Source organism: Antedon mediterranea, chromosome 4, assembly GCF_964355755.1.
Source record: "Antedon mediterranea chromosome 4, ecAntMedi1.1, whole genome shotgun sequence".
NCBI lineage: Eukaryota > Metazoa > Echinodermata > Crinoidea > Comatulida > Antedonidae > Antedon > Antedon mediterranea.
Genome location: NC_092673.1, coordinates 31,440,216 through 31,457,475, shown reverse-complemented (window position 1 = coordinate 31,457,475; position 17,260 = coordinate 31,440,216). Strand labels below are relative to the sequence as shown.

At 36.6% G+C, this 17,260-nt stretch overlaps 1 protein-coding gene across 6 annotated transcripts in view; it reads left to right on the top strand.

Annotated features, from left to right (window-relative positions):
• The first annotated feature begins 14,382 nt into the window (after nucleotides 1-14,382).
• LOC140047290 (spectrin alpha chain, non-erythrocytic 1-like) overlaps nucleotides 14,383-17,260 on the top strand; it is a 38,883-nt gene continuing 36,005 nt past the window's right edge. For all 6 annotated transcript variants that reach the window (XM_072092217.1, XM_072092214.1, XM_072092216.1 and 3 more), the window contains exons 1-2: nucleotides 14,383-14,474; nucleotides 14,811-15,051. In XM_072092217.1, coding sequence (XP_071948318.1) covers nucleotides 14,815-15,051 — 237 coding nt within the window. In that variant the 5' untranslated portion in view covers nucleotides 14,383-14,474; nucleotides 14,811-14,814. The remainder of the gene's footprint in view (nucleotides 14,475-14,810; nucleotides 15,052-17,260) is intronic.

Below are 17,260 nucleotides of genomic sequence, written 5' to 3'. Positions count from 1 at the left end.
TCAAGTTATTAATATCAATCCTATCACAAGTCAAGGATTTTCCTCACTTAATTGAGTCAGAAACATATGAACACACAGAATGACTTTTCGACTCAACAGCTATGTAGTTGCATGGAACATCATGTAATGTCACTATTAATTTATTGGCATTTTTAGTACAAAATAAATAAAATAAAACCTTTAGTAAATAAATAAACAAACCTTTAGTTTCGAACAAGCAAGGGCTGCTGCCATTTTCTCTGCTTCAACTTTATTCCTAGCAGTCGTGACAATTTCAAATTGTACAGGCCAATGAACAGTAAGCACACTCTGTTTCAACTGGTCACCTGTGGTTTTATATTCTACATATTTTCCTTTCAATTGGTTTTCTTGTACAAGATTGTTCAGAATTTTTTTAGGACTTTCAAATTCTTTTAGTGCCTGCCGAGCATCTTTTAACAAAAATGCTAAATATCAAATTTGAAAACAAAAATTTAATAATATAATTGCAAACTTTTTATGTAGATGGATAATGCAATATACACATTCTATGGGTCAGGTGTCACATATAGTTTGTACTATCACAAAAGAGAAAAGACAAAAAATTGATAAAATGCATTTTATAGGCAGGTGTAATTATATAATTGCACTTCAAGTTTAGATAGAATAGTTAAAAATAGTATTTAAAAAACAACCTATAGGTTTTGGGCCAAAAGTGGACCGAAAAGTCCCGGCTGAATCGTCTCGAATTCGTTCCTTTAGGAAGTTAGGATATGGTACCATATCTTTAGCCACAGCGTCAAAAAAAAAGTCTGCGCAATTTGAATTGAGTTCGATTTCAATTTGCGCAAGGATATAAAATTGCGCAAAACGTTCAAATTGCGCATAACATTACACGTATATAACACTAAAAAATGACTAAATGATGATTTACTCTAAAAACTAGTCAATTACTGTATCATTATTGTAACATTATACTTTTGGCACTTTTGGCCTTTCATACGTCGCACGTGCAGTTGACACAAATGGAGCTTACCAAATAAATATTCATCTCGTTTGCCAGTAGTTACATGTCATTTGTCTTATTTTTGACTTAATTACACATGGTAGCAGCGGTTATTCGAACCTAAGTATATTAAAGTACTATTGTCTTAGAGCATTCTCGTATTTGTGTGTACATTTTTTTAAGAGAAAATGTCTTTGCCTGATGCACCTGTTGCTGACGGGGACTCTCAGGTTGGCACCCAACCAACCGTACAACGACCCGGCCGGAAACGCATCAATGTATCGCCGCCAGACAAAATCAAAGCTGATTATGGTCCTGACGAATGGCGTCTATGGAAGCAATTGTATTCCAACTATTGTGTCTTATCTCATATCTCTAATGAGGATACAGAGTACCAAAAAGCGATGTTACTGCATGCTTTGGGGCCTGAAGGGCTAAAAATATATAACGGTATGAATTTTAGTTCAACTGAGATTGAGAATTCTGATACTATCTTGCAAAAATTTGACCAGCATTTTTTAGGACAAACTCGTCAATACTTTGAACGCTATAAGTTCAATAAACGAAACCAACAACAAGGAGAAACTATAGCTCAGTATGTAGCAGCTTTACGTACTCTCACAATAAACTGTGGGTTTTGCAACTGTATGAAAGACCTCCTGCTCATGGACAGAATATTGCTAGGTGTCTGTGACCCCAAGATGCAGGAAAAAATGATGGCCACCCATGATTTAACCCTTCAAAAATCAATTGAGATCTGCAAAGCCATTGAAACAGCCACAACTCAAATGCGTTCTCTCAGCAGTAGTAGTGAAGTCCATTCTTTTAAAAATGACAACAAAGTTGGTCATAATGAAAGGAAAGTTGAATGTAAGTGCAAATTTTGTTGTAAAATTCATCTCATGGACAAATAAAAATGTCCAGCATGGGGAAAAAAGTGCGCTACATGTGGCAAACGTAACCATTTCAAATCCTCACAAGTTTGTGCGAAGAATGTTAATTGCACTACGCAAGATGACTCTGATTCTGCTGAATCCGTCAGCTGTATTGTTCAAGTTAATTCGATAAATAATAACAGCATACATTGTAATATGTTGGTACACAATGTGAAAGTGCAGTTTCAGGTCGATTCTGGTGCTACAGTTAATTTGCTACCAAATCGTTATCTGATAGCAACTGATACTATTCGCAAGGAGAAAGTAACATTGCGAATGTGGAACAAGTCCACACAACCTGCACTAGGAAAATGTAGACTAATCGTAAGAAACCCTGCAAACAACAAAAAATACAAGATAGATTTCACCATTGTTGATGATTCCTTTGTTCCAATTCTTGACAAAACTGCTGCAGAAAAAATGGGACTGATAACTGTTAATTACAATTCAATGGATGTTGCACACGTGTTGAAAGTAAACACTGATAACAACATCTTCACCGAGTTTCCTCAGGTGTTTGATTCTGAAAGAGTTGGTTGCCTACCAGGTGAACCAGTTAAATTAGCCATTTCAGAAGGTGCTAGACCTGTGATCAGACCAGCGAGAACACTTCCAGAAGCAATCAAATGTTCAGTGAAGGCAGAGCTTGATGACATGGAATCCCGTGGCATCATTGCAAAGATTAGTGAGCCTACCGAATGGGTTAACCAAATGTCTGTTGCCCAGAAAAAGTCTGGTAAGATTAGGATCTGTCTTGACCCGCGTTTACTAAAATGATAACCTTATGAGGGAACACTATCCTTTGCCTGTGTTAGATGACATATTACCTGTTATCTCATGCTAAGGTCTTCTCTACATGTGATCTTAAAGAGGGATATTTGCATTGTAAACTTAATGATGACTCAAGTATACTAACTACCTGTACTATGGCTACACCTTGGGGTAGATATAAATGGCGTTGCCTTCCGTATGGATTAAAACCGTCAAGTGAAATTTTTCAGAAACGCCTTAAACAAGCCCTTGAAGGTTTAGACAATGTAGAATGTATAGCTGATGATATCATTATTTGGGCTAATGATGACAAAAGTCATGATGTAATTTTACGTAGATTTCTTGAAAGATGCCAGGATATAGGCATCATCTTAAAGACCCCTTCCCTGCAATTTTGGACGTTTTTTGGAAAATAATACATATATATCACTTTAAAAACATTAAACCATGTCATTCCTTGTCTTAAATGTACGTTTTATGGTAAATTATGATAAAAAGTGAGAAACAATGCACTACCTAAGTAGCTCGCGGCGATCGAACTCTCGTGGACGGTCTCAGGCCTAGCCTAGCTAGGCTTAGTTTTGTAGGCCTAGCTGGTAAACATCGGTAACGTACGAACATCGTACGCTAGCTATATACCTAGCCTGACGTTGTATAGTTGCTGCATTAATTGTCTTTCTATTTTTGCCAGACTCCGTTGATACAAATTGGGGAACACCCGGTATTTTCGCTGAAAAGTTAGGAGTCTTCCATTTGTTTTTGCTTCACGATCGATCGAAAAGTGGGCGAATTACAGGTGAAAAACAAAAATATCAATCCGCGCGCAATGCATTTTGGGATTTATAGCGGGCCGCTATAATTATTAAAATCGATTTATTTTTCACATTTTTAACCGTTTAAAGACGAAAAAAGTTATCGCAATAGGACCATATAGTATTATTTTTACATTAAATATAGTTTGTGATCTTAAATTAGATCTAAAAAACGTAGGGAATGGGGCTTTAAACAAAGATAAGTGTAAATTCAAGATTAATGAAGTTAGCTTTCTTGGTCATGTAATAACAAATACTGGTTTGAAGATCGACCAAGGCAAAGTTGATGCAATTCACAACATGCCTAAACCTAAATGTAAAGATGACATTGATCGACTTCGTGGTATGGTAAATTATTTATCTAGATATTTACCTAGCTTGGCCAATATCATGACACCTCTAAATAATCTTACCCGTAAAGATTCTGTCTGGGTATGGGATGCTGTCCATGACAAAGCTTTTTCTAATATTAAGAAACTGATAACTGAAGCCCCAGTGTTGGCATACTATGACCCCAATAAAGAATTAATCATTCAATCTGATGCAAGTGCCAATGGCATAGGTGCGGTCATGGTTCAAGAAGGTAGACCCATTGCATGGACAAGCCTAGGGCTCACAGAGGCTGAAGTCCGATACTCAGTCATTGAGAAAGAAATGTTAGCCATCGTCAATGCTTTGGAAAAGTGGAATCAGTTCACTTTTGCTAGGCCAGTTAAAGTTTTAACTGATCATAAGCCTCTTGAATGTATTGTAAATAAGCCTCTTGACAAAGTTCCTAAGCGCCTCCAAGGCATGCTCCTAAGAGCATTGGGATATAACATTGATGTACATTACATAAAGGGTAAAAGTAATGTTCTTGCCGACGTATTAAGTCGCTCATTCTTGCCAGCCACATACTGGCACACAAGACGAATTTGATGTTATAAATTTTATTACTAGGCCTATAGATCTACCAGACGACCAACTGATTGAACTAAAACAACACACAAATGATGATAAATCTTTTCATGCTCTGTAACGGTTAATATTACAAGGCTGGCCAGAGCGCAAATGTGACTTAGACCCCACAATTGTACCATATTTTAGTTACCACAACCCAATCAATCATAAATAAACTCAAGGTTCATTTTGGAAGATATGGGTTACCAGACAGTATTGTAAGTGATAATGGGCCACAGTTAGCATCTGTAGAGTTCAATGATTTCTGCTCCAAATATGGTATAAACCACTTAACAACCTCACCATATACAGTAGAACCTGTGTTTTACGTACCCTGATTTTATGTTCCCTTGATTTTACGTACGCTTAAAATAACCGATGACGTCATCATTTTCTTACATTGAGGGCGCAATTTAACAACAACAAAGCACAACAAAGCTGTGGCTGTGTGTGTGTGTGAGGAATTCTGCTGTGTGTTTGAGACAAGCTACGCACGTGCATTTAAGCAGCGCCTGTTTTTATTGATAAAAAATAAAAGAACATTGATATTTTACACTTTATTTAAACATCTCACAGCCTGTATATACTGTACAGTATTGTACTTTTCTTAGGCCTCACATCTTGCTAGGCCTGCTAGCCTGGCCTGAATAGTCTAGGCAAGGCCTAGCTAGTGACAACCTGCATGCTGTTCAGTAAAGTAGACAAACAGGGTAGCCTTTATAGCTACGGTCTCTACGTATTTGGGGTCAATTTAAGGTCAACCTTGATTTTACGAATCCTTTGTTTTACGTACGCCTTTCGGTCCCGTACCGTACGTAAAATGGAGGTTCTACTGTAATAGCAAGGCTAATGGCAAGGTAGAGTCAGCTGTTAAAGCTGCAAAAAAGTTGTTATAAAGGTGCGGCCGTTCCAATCAGGAGCACTTTGTTGCATTATTGAACATTCGCAACACCCCTAGTCAAGGGCTCGAAAGCAGTCCTGCTCAGCGTTTCTTTCTGAGGAGAACAAAAACTATTCTTCCTACTACTAAATCACTACTGTTAGCGCAACATACCAGCCATGATGACGATGCAAAACTTGCACGTAACCAGAAACGTCAAGCACAATATTTTGACAAACATACTAAGAAATTGCCAGATTTAAAAGAGGGTTGACGTGGTCAGGATGAAGCCTTTCAGACAAAACAAGATATGGGAAAAGGCAAGAGTCTCACAAAGACTAGATGATCGGTCATATGAGGTAATACAAGGTGATGGTGCTTTTGCTTTTTAACATTGTGTTAATTAGAGGTTGATTAGGCATTCAGTTTTGTTTTTACAATTGTTAACTTGTTAGTGTTCTTTAACTTTAATAATGTTTTAAGACTTTAACTAAAAAAACATATAATAGAAAGGATGTATCATTATTTTAACATTATACTTTTGGCACTTTTGGCCTTTCATACGTCGCACGTGCAGTTGACACAAATGGACGCTTACCAAATAAATATTCGCCGTGGTTAGGATTCCGGCACCGGAACTCAACTGCCCATTGTAACAGATTCCGACAGAAACTTTCCACTGAGAACTAAAACCTAAAACTAAAAAAAAAACATCCCTCTAGGCAATGGTGGGTAAAGATGAAGATGAATAAAGACGATGGTCAATAAAATACAATTTTTTGAATTAAAAAAAAATTTTAAAAATTGATCGAGAATTGAACCTACAATGACCAGCAAAACCTCTAGACCCCTAGCTGCAGTACCACACCACTAAGCCATCCAACCAGTCGAAAATTTTGGTGTTGAACTGTGTACATGATGTTATAAAAATGTGCATGCATAAGCGATTTTCAATTGACCAATAAATTGCGTTCATTCTGCACTGCCGGAATCCTAACCACTTCGATAAATATTCATCTCGTTTGCCAGTAGTTACATGCCATTTGTCTTATTTTTGACTTAATTACACAATTACGTCTATATCACCTCATATATCACGGAGTTCATCGTAACTAATGTACTTACTTCCTTCATTTGTTTTTGTGTTTTCGGAATCGGAAATAACCGTGACGGGGCTTGCAATACCCGACCCAAATTTAGAACGGGTTTTAGGTTTAATTGTACTGGATACATTTCTATGGCTACTACGAATATGAAATAACAAGCAAAAATCATAGGCAGTCACATTCATCAAACAGTAAGAAGATCTAGCAGTAAAGTTTTGAAGATGATGTGATCCACATTTCCATCCCATGCGTGCTGCCATCTTGGATTTTAATCTGGATGAAATAAAAGATCAATATTTAAAATAATTAAATAAATTTTAATACATTTTTTAAACAAAATGTAACAGTAAAATAATTCCTTTTATTTTTTAAAGATTATTATTGGATTAATAGCAGTATACTTTTGCTTTAAAAAGTATGGTCATTTGAAGTAATTTAAAACTGTTTTAATTTGCTAAGAGCAGGAATTCCTTTTGGACGAGGACACACACATCTTGTCTAGCTCTTCTCTGCTGCTGTATTTTGTTGGTACTACTAGGCCTAAGGCCTAGCCTAGTAGTAGTAGGTGATAGGTTAGGCCTAGATCAACTGCCGTTTTGGCTCCGGCGGCGGTAGACCGGGAAACGATTTTTTTTTCCGTACGAGAGTTCCTCCATCGGTTCGTTTCGGACTCAATCGACTCTTCGGTAAGCCACCGATGCTCACTGATGCGTGACAGCAACCACAAGACAAAACGTGAGCAGCTTTTTTGCACGAGTGACAGATTTATACATACTAGAGGCCTAATACTATACTCACTGTAAATATAATAATAAATATTAATAGTAGTACTGAACGTCATTGTAATAATAATAATAGGCCTAGAATTTTAATAATATAAATACTGTATAGGCAGCCACAAACCAATGTATGTACCATCAGATTCACAAACAGTAACACACACACAGCAGCAGCACTTTGTTGGTCGTCACAAGCAAGGCCTAGCTAGCCTAGCCCTACGTACGTGTGCTTCAATGTAGTACATTTCCATCGACAGTACTATTTTTTATTTAAAAAAATGAAGTACTGTAGTAGGTTAGAAATTATATGTACAGAAGTAACACTAACAGATGTTTTTATCAAGAAAATTACAATTTTCTTCAGGTTTTTAAGTGAAAAATTGTATACATTATATAGGCCTAGTATTAGTAACATGTATTCTTGTAAGTTGTAATGTATAGAAACACATGCTTGCTTATAAAGCGTTTAATATTGTGTTAATTTAATAATTGATGATAGTATCACATGTAATTATAAGCTTCCTGGAAAATCGGTTATTATTAAATGCATTTGTACTATTGCAGTCGTGTCAGTACCGTAATTGAATGTTTTTACTTTGCATGTATTTTTTATGATTTTCCAAATTACATATACACATAATAAACAATAATATTAGTTGTAGGCCTATAACTTAATTAAAACTCCAAAATTGCCTATTATTAAAAGTCTGAAATCTTTTTTTCAAGATTGGGAATAATTAATACGTACACCTTTAACGTAAAATTTCCATTAGGCTTACCTTACAATATAAATATTAATTTAATAATATTATTTTAAAAGGTATAAAAAACATACACTGTGCATAGGAATTCCTACTGTACATAATCATTTTAAATTCAAAAGTAATACCTTGCATAGGCTTACACAAGCTTGGCTAGGCTAGCCATGGGCTAGCTACAATACCATAAACGATAAGAAAAGAGCCTCTCGTTCGTGACAAAAGGTCGTTCAACTTCAAAAAATAATATCTGATACGACCTACTATTGGGTCGTAGACCTAAATATCTCCAATATGCTATTGGGTTCTTAATGTAATTACTAAGTAGGCCTAGTATTTATTAATTAATGTCATCAAAACTCGTATTAGTGTAGATTCATTTTACCGAGAGCCTGTGTGAAAGTAAGCTCGTGGTTTGTAAATGTAAATTGTATTATGTTGTCACGCATCAGTGAGCTGACTTTACCGAATACCGAAGAGAGTCGATTGAGTCCGAAACGAACCGATGGAGGAACTCTCGTACGGAAAAAAAAAATCGCGACCGGGAACCAGTCAACTGACAGAAGAGGGCTCTCAATGTCATTTCTATTGACTACCTGCACACAATATTCATAACCACACACCCCCACTTTAATAATGGAATAACCCTAAAAAAAAACTCCAGAGCCAAAACGGCAGTTCATGTAAGCAAAGATAGTGTAGTATAGTAGGAAGATGTTACACTTCGCTCAAAAATTAGAGAACCGCTCGAGATAGGGCGCCTCTCACGACGAGTAGGGATAGACGAATCTGAAACATGAGGAGCGCAATGGCAAAGCCCAATGAAAATGGTGTTTTCGGCAATAAATTGTAAAAATAAGCCACAAAAAACAAACAAAAACTTCTTTTTTGTCTTTATTATACAAAGTTAAAAATTAATATGATTATGATGTTTTCATACTGTTTTTGGATCTTTTTAATTGTTGATACATTTATTTGGAGTGAGTTTTGTCATGACATGACTGTAAACACTGAGCTAGGATCAGGAGGAGGCTTACGCGCGCCTGTAGACGCATTCATGAATGGATGGTGGTCATCTCGTACCCAAACCAACCCGTACCCAAACCAACCCGTACCCAAACCAACCCGTACCCAAACCAACCCGTACCCAAACCAACCCGTACCCAAACCAACCCGTACCCATAAAAACTCTTACCGTATATTTCGGTGTATAAGTCGCACCTGTGTATAAGACGCACCCCCAACTGAGAGTAAAATATCGGTATTTTTTATATCGTCGATGTATAAGACGCACCTTATATTTCATCAAAAAAATGTTTTTTTAAATTGTAATCAATATTATTGTAATAATATATTTTGTTATATCTACAACGGCGTCCTTTATTTAGGTTTTTTCTTACCTAGGCTCGGCCGCGCCCAGCCTCAACAAGTTCTTTCTAACTTGTTATTCATGAGTTTCGCCGCAACATCGAGTGCATGACCGTGTGTGTAACACGCACGTGTGTGGGCTAGCCTCGCTCGATCATTTCGAGAGGGCGCATGTTTTCACGGACAATCGTATTCGATTAGTATCTATGTATCCGATAAGTGTGTACGCTAGGTCCATGCTATAATCGGTTCTAGGACACCTACCCCCTAGACAGTTACCCCCCGGATGTTTACCACCCGGACAACTACCCCCTTAGGACAACTACCCCCCGGACAACTACCCCCCGGACAACTACCCCCTTAGGACAACTACCCCCTTAGGATAACAACCCCCCGGACAACTACCCCCCGGACAACCACCCCCTTAGGACAACTACCCCCTTAGGATAACTACCCCCCGGTCAACTACCCCCCGGTCAACTACCCCCCGGTAAACTACCCCCCCCCCCCCAATCCAAAAGTAGACAAATATATAGGACCGGTTTCTGTAAAAATGAAATCATCTGTTTTTAACGGGTGTTTCGAAACTAGAGACCCGAGACCAGAGACCTGACACGAGACCCAATACGAAAAGGGAGACCTATATTTGGGTCTCCCTTTTCGTATATTAGGGTCTCCCTTTTCGTATAGTGTGGTCTCTCTTTTCGTATAGTGGGGTCTCCCTTTTCTTATAGTGGGTCTCCCTTTTCGTATATTTAGGTTTCCCATTTCGTATATTTTGGTCTCCCTTTTCGTATATTTGGTCTCCCTTTTCGTATATTTAGGTCTCCCTTTTCGTATATTAGGGTCTCCCTTTTCGTATAGTGGGGTCTCCCTTTTCGTATAGTGGGGTCTCCCTTTTCGTACGTGGGTCTCCCTTTTCGTATATTTAGGTCTCCCTTTTCGTATTGGGTCTCGGGTCTCTGGTCTCTGGTCTCGGGTTTCTAGTTTCGAAACACCCGTTTTTAACCGATTATTCTGTTTAACAGCACGCTAGACCCTAGATGTGCTAGATTTAAAGTACCGTATTTATTGAAAAAACGGCCTGGGCTGTTTATTGTTTAGGTGGTTTTTAGGTGGACATTTATTGGAAGAAAGTTGTTTATTCAATGGGAGGGGGTATAATCTAATGGAAATAGACGCCGATTATTCCATATGATGTTTCATAGGAGTGACATGGTCACCGTTTATTTGAGGGGAATTTATTTAAAGATCGACGTTTATTCGGTGAGTGAACATTGAGGTCAAATATCAAAAGTGATATTATTCTTCAAGTGTACAAAAATACATATATGACAAATTTGAGACAAAAATTAATTCTTTTAAGACCAGTGGTTATCGAAGCATTGTCCTGACGCAAAAATTATTATTATTATTAGCGAACCCAGTCTTTACAGTAAATACATGGAGTACTATATAATACGTTCGACTATCCTATGATCATGTGTGACAATCTTCAGTTTATACCACCAGGCTATATTTATGTTCAATCTTTTACTTTTGTTTACAATAATGAATAGTAATTCGTCAAAGTAACGAATTAAAATATAGTTATTAATTAATAGTTGCAGAGTCAGGTTGTTGAATGGTCTGGGTGGTTAGGGTGTTCTAAAGGGATAGTTTTCTGGGTGGTAATTGTCCGGGGGGTAATTGTCCGGGGGGGTAATTGTTCCTAGGGGGTAATTGTCCGGGGGGTAGTTGTCCAGGGGGTAGTTGTCCTAAGGGGGTTGTTGTCCTAAGGGGGAAGTTGTCCGGGGGGTATTTGTCCGGGGGGTAGTTGTCCTAAAGGGGTAGTTGTCCTAAGGGGGTAGTGGTCCAGGTGGTGGTTGTCCGGGGGGTAGTTGTCCGGGGGGTAAATGTCCAGGGGGTGAATATCCGGATACGGCTATAATCACCTGGAGAATATACTAGTCGAATACCGTACACCATGTGCCACCAAAAGAAGGGCTTGCGCTTGGGGTACGGCGATCGTGCGTATAACTACTGTATAAATAAATACTATTCCAATCGTACGACGTAAACGTTTACAAATGAAATTTTATCGGAGCGCCATAATGAACAAATCTTTTCATCATATTTAGTATAACATCATGCTAAAATGACTTGAAAACTAGGCCTAAGCAGAAGCAGGTTGCCGTTACGTTAGTTAGTTACTGTAGCTAGGCCTAGCCTACTCAGGCCTAGCAAACGAGGTGACGATAGCCTAGGCCTATGTATAATCTGTGTGGTGAGGCATTTATGTTCGGTGTATAAGACGCACCCTTAATTTAGAGGTCAAATTTGCGTGTCAAAAGTGCGACTTATACACCGAAATATACGGTACCTATCTTGGTAAACCCCAGTTAAGTCTGAAGTCATAATGCTAATTATACAGTATTGTTGTTGACAAACAATATATGATTTATGAATAAATTATAGCAATTCTTCTGCAATTTCTATAAAACTCTAGGGGTAGAATCTGTAAATTCGTTTCTATAGAAATTATCTGTTTCTATAGATTAACATAGAATTCTAAAACTTCTATAGATAGAACATTTTTTGTAAGGGTAGTACTGTATAATGAAAGGGGGTAAAGTAGGCCTCCCCGCGGATATTTTTTCCTTGATATAACCTTACCAATAATGAACTCATTGGCTTATAATTAATATTATCAATAATGTTAGGCGTTACATAATCAGGGCATATACAATTACGATGAATGCACGAAAGTTCGGAGTGTTACAAGCATAATATAATAATTGGTTACAGTATTATTAAAATTAATAGATAATTAAACAATAATTGTTTTTTTTTTCAGTAAAAAAACATACTCGTCCTAAATTCCTATAATGTTCGAGCCCGGCTGGTACCGTATTCAGTTTATGCAGATCGACTATTTGTATAATATTATTGATTATAATAAATATTGATTGATTGATTGATTATTGATTACATGCCATACTACCTATTCTCTTTTATTACCCTTAGAAATAAACCATACGTAATGGATTATTATATAGGCATACACATTGTAGGCCTATTTACCACTAGGCTCCTAATATATTTATTCACTCTGATGAAGAAGTGTTTCTAAAGCTAGGTATTAAATTTTCTATCTATGTCCAATGATAAACAATTAAATGTAAATAATTTTAAAAAGTTCAATTGATTTGCAAATAAAAACATTAAAATAAAAGAAATAAAATACGGGTAGATAAATTCCAGGTACCTAAACAATTCCAGGTAATTGAAACACAAATTTGTATTCCAAACATATAAATATGATTCATTTGCACTTTCTATAAAGATAACATTACATTTTATATGTTAATTCGTATTAAATCTTAATTTTACAATCATAATTATTATTCTACTGTTATAATAGCCTATTTCCTATACAATAACTTTCCGTATCCCTACTCGACGTGCGAGGCGCCCTTTAAATTTAGCTCCATGTTGTCTCGCTTTTATTTGCATTGAACGAATAGGAAGTGTAACATCTTCCTACTAACTACACTATCTTTGATGTAAGAACTAGTTCTTCTCTGGCTTCTGAGAGCTTCAAATTGCTGCTGCATGCTGAGAGCAGTTTGTTGTACGTTATTAATTGACTACTTGTGTCAATAGAGGGAGCCCTGTCAAGGCAATCGAAATAAACGAAATAAGAACGTGTTTTTTGTAATATAAATCATCACATATTTCAACAAAACATCAACAGAGCGCTGCGCTGTGCAGGGGAGTAGTCCTTCCTTTATATTACAAAAAACACGTTCTTATTTCGTTTATTTCGATTGCCTTGACAGGGCTCCCTCTATTGACACAAGTAGTCAATTAATAACGTACAACAAACTGCTCTCAGCATGCAGCAGCAATTTGAAGCTCTCAGAAGCCAGAGAAGAACTAGTTCTTACATGGAATACACAAAATCAATTGTTTGCTTGCTAATCTAACATTTCCTGTAGATTTATTTATTCTCAATTTTCAAACGGATGCAAACCTATGATGTCGACCAAAGGTACCATGACACCGGGCATGACACTCATCGCATTTAATTACAGATGGATGAGGAGTGGCGATGATACCATAAAACCTAAAAAAAAACTGAAGCCCTGCCGCATAAGCATCTTTTGGGTGGGCTTTTTCATATGGGGTTCTTTTCGAGATTACTTTTCCAAACTAAGAGAGGGGCATATACAATTATAATTTGAGACTTTGGTCAAGGAAGCAGACAAGAAGAAGATACAAGATGTAATCAAAGTACCATTTGGAAAACAATAAATATTTATAAAATAATAAGGTTTGGTTGTTCGTCATCATCTATTTTTTGACATTATACAGTTTATTTCGAAAAGAAGCCCATACCGCTCATCACTATTGAATTGATTTCGAGATGGGTGGTTTCTTTTTTGATCGAGCTTCGGTAAAATCAAATTGTAAATTTTATACTGTAATGTAAATACTGTACACTGTATAATTATATCATAAATGACGTAGGCAATAGCCAACTAACATACGGGTGAAGACTTTCCCCACACCATCCAATGATGTTCTGAATTTGTTGCTGATTTATTCCTTTTATATTATTCGAATTACTAACTGTAATTCATTCACCTAAGTAATTTAACCAAATAATACAAATTATTGGTATTTTATAGGCCTATATGATATTACTAACATTTGGGTTTTGTTCATTTTTGAAAGAGCAAAATAATGGTGTTTTTTTATGAGCTTTACTAATTGTAGAGGGCGCTATGTGGAATTTTTTCTCGGCTCTTCCATTTATTGGTACTGTACAATATGCATCACTAATGATAAAATTAAAAACACTAAATAATGAGAATCAATATACTTCGAAAATATACAAATACTAAAATTAATTAGAAGTTACATATATTTGTTACATGTGAAATGTTTTATCAGTGCAATATGATAGTCTGATAATGTCCTAATTAATTTAAATTTTGAAAAAAAAGAGGGGTTAAGATTTATAAATAAAATAGCAAATCTGATTATCTCAACAACATTCAGTGGATCCATTTGTCGCGATAAAAAGACGCTAGAATAAATTTAGAAAGGACGAGTTTATGTGTAAAAACAGTTAATAGAATTTCACGTTTGTAAACGTAAGTACATAATAACACTCTATATTAATTATTGCATTCGAATTACGTTATATTTATTTATTCATTAAGTTAAGATGATAGTCGTTTTCATTCTATGATAGTTTAAAAAAGAGTGAAGATTGTTAGGTGATGTTGATGATGAGGATACGCCTTTTTTTTTATCTCGACTGTTCAGGGAGAAAGGTCATTCTGACCGATCGGGGGATCTTCGTCCTGTTGGTTTGAGGGGCCTGGATACAACGCTGTGGATGCCTAACTAGTGAAATACACATAATTGTATATTCTCTCAAAATAGCAACAAAATTAGCTTTATGCTGTATGCTTTTTTTTTTTCAGAAATATGGCTGATCAAGGAATCAAGATTCTTGATACGGCAGATGACATCACAGAGCGCCGTCAGCAAGTACTGGACAGATATGAACACTTCAAAATACTTGCAAAAGAGCGTCGACAGAAGTTAGAAGATGCCAGGCAGTTCCAGTATTTCAAAAGAGATGCTGATGAACTGGAGTCTTGGATTCTGGAAAAACTGCAGACTGCATCAGACGAAAGTTGGCGGGATCCTGTTAATTTACAGGTAACATTTAACAATCAATATTTTTATATTAAATTCAATTCAATTTTCACGGTCTTCTGTATTAAAAGATACCACGTTTTTTTAACACTGTTTTAAACAAATTGTTAATAATTTTGTAATGCAAATAGTTTTTTTAAACTGTTTATGTTGATTTAGTAAGAAGTTGTCAAAGCACTGTAAATCATTAAAATGATATATTTTTCTTGAACAGCCTGCATAACCTGTTTGATTAATATAAATTTTAAATTGAAATTGCTTATGGCATGCCGATCTATGTTCATGTATATATATATATATATACCGTACTGACGCGGGTATAAGCCCATACTCGGGTATAAGCCCACCCCCGACTTTTGACTAATTTTCATGAAAAATGAGGCACTCGGGCAGCCCACGAATTTCACGTCGGCAATCGGCAATTGCCGACCTTATTGCCGACCTTAAATTGTCAGAGGACGGCAAGAGATTGCCGACCTACCTAGAAACTAGCCTAGATCCCTCCTTTCAAGCCTCCTAGCAACAACATGGTACTTTAAGGGATCGTATCATTGAAATTTAAAAACAGGCATATTCACCACCATGTTGGGTTTAGTTAACAAACCATGGAATTAAGATGATCCCTGAATTCACTCAACCATTACATCATTTTGTGTGTGAGCTGCATGCTTTCCTATCAACCAAGCTGGCTGGGCACAGCGCTGTGCGCCACAGACCTGTGTAGGGGAATACCCTGTTATGCCAAGAACCATGATGTTCAGCAATTATCAAATAGAATTTATCTTGTAAATTTTAGTGTTATATTTTAGTTAATTTCGCTAGTTCTGTTTGCATAACATATAGCTAGGGAGGCTAGGCCTAGCTAGGCCTTTTTAGGTTAGCAAGAGGTTAGGCCTTGGTGAATTTTCTATTTTTAGAACTGCCGAGACTGCCGAACTTGGCGAATTTAAGGTCGGCAATTTTTTGCCGACCTTCTTTTTTTCTGAATTTCGTGGGCTGCTCGGGTATAAGCCCACCCATTAATTCGAAGATCTACAGTGTGTGTCGTAATACATTATTTTGTATTTGGCGACGTCCATACACCGAATACACCTACCTTTGATCATAACCAAGCTAGGCTAATATACGCTAGGCCATATGAGGCCTAGCGGTCCTGTTTTGTTTACACTCCATCGCGGTCGAAGATCGCTTCACACACGACGCTACAAGTCGCCAAAACGGAAAACCTACGCTCGCGCTAAGGTCAAATTGAAAATCCTTTAGCCAAATTTAAAAAACCATAAAAATTCGCAAAAATGTTTATTAAATAAATAATGCATGTATTTGTTTGTTATTTTACTTCTTTTACATTTATATTATTATTATTTATCCCAATGAAGCTGATTTTCGTTACCGCGATTTTAACACGTTCGTGAAATTTCAAAAAGTGACGTGTCTTTGAAGTTAAAAATATACTATTTCTTATGTACCCATGAGAATAAAAATTATATGCCTGGAAAGATCTTGTTTAAGGGATTATTTTTATATATTTTTAATCTATGTTTATTAAATATTTTAATAGAAAACACGAGTTAAAAATGAGGTACAAAAGCCGGCGAGCCGAAATCTGCGCGCTAAAAATAACTTTGGAAAACACCTACCCATTTTCGCACCCGATCGCACGAGGTCCATAATAGGTGGTGGAGTAATTTTTGTTGCATGTTATCAGGCTTTAAATACTCTTTATTTTGATATGTAAATCGGTTATTATTATTATGTACATCCGCCTCATATGTCAATTTTAACGATAACCATTTTTTAGCCTTTCTCATTATCAAAATCTGGCTAATTTAGTAATGAATTAAAGCTACGGTAATTTATATTTCTGTTTGATAAACCACATCGTTTTATTTGACTTTGCGTGGACCTGGTGCGAAGAAGCCAACAAGACCAACCACTGAAAAAAATAATCCCTACCATAAATATCAGTGTTTACCATTTTCCTTACGGGGGATTCAGTTCTCCGCTTATTACTAAATTACCGTCGCCTAGGTATTAGCGCGTTAATTAATGATTGGATAACCCCCGCACAATGGACTGTTCCATTTTCTGAACTAGTATTCGCCGCACACGAGGCATGTCGAAAAATGTCGCCTCTCATCATGGAATACTTGCTTGGAAACGTCAATTTTACCGATTTATTAAATTATTTAATAAGTGGAATATTTATCAA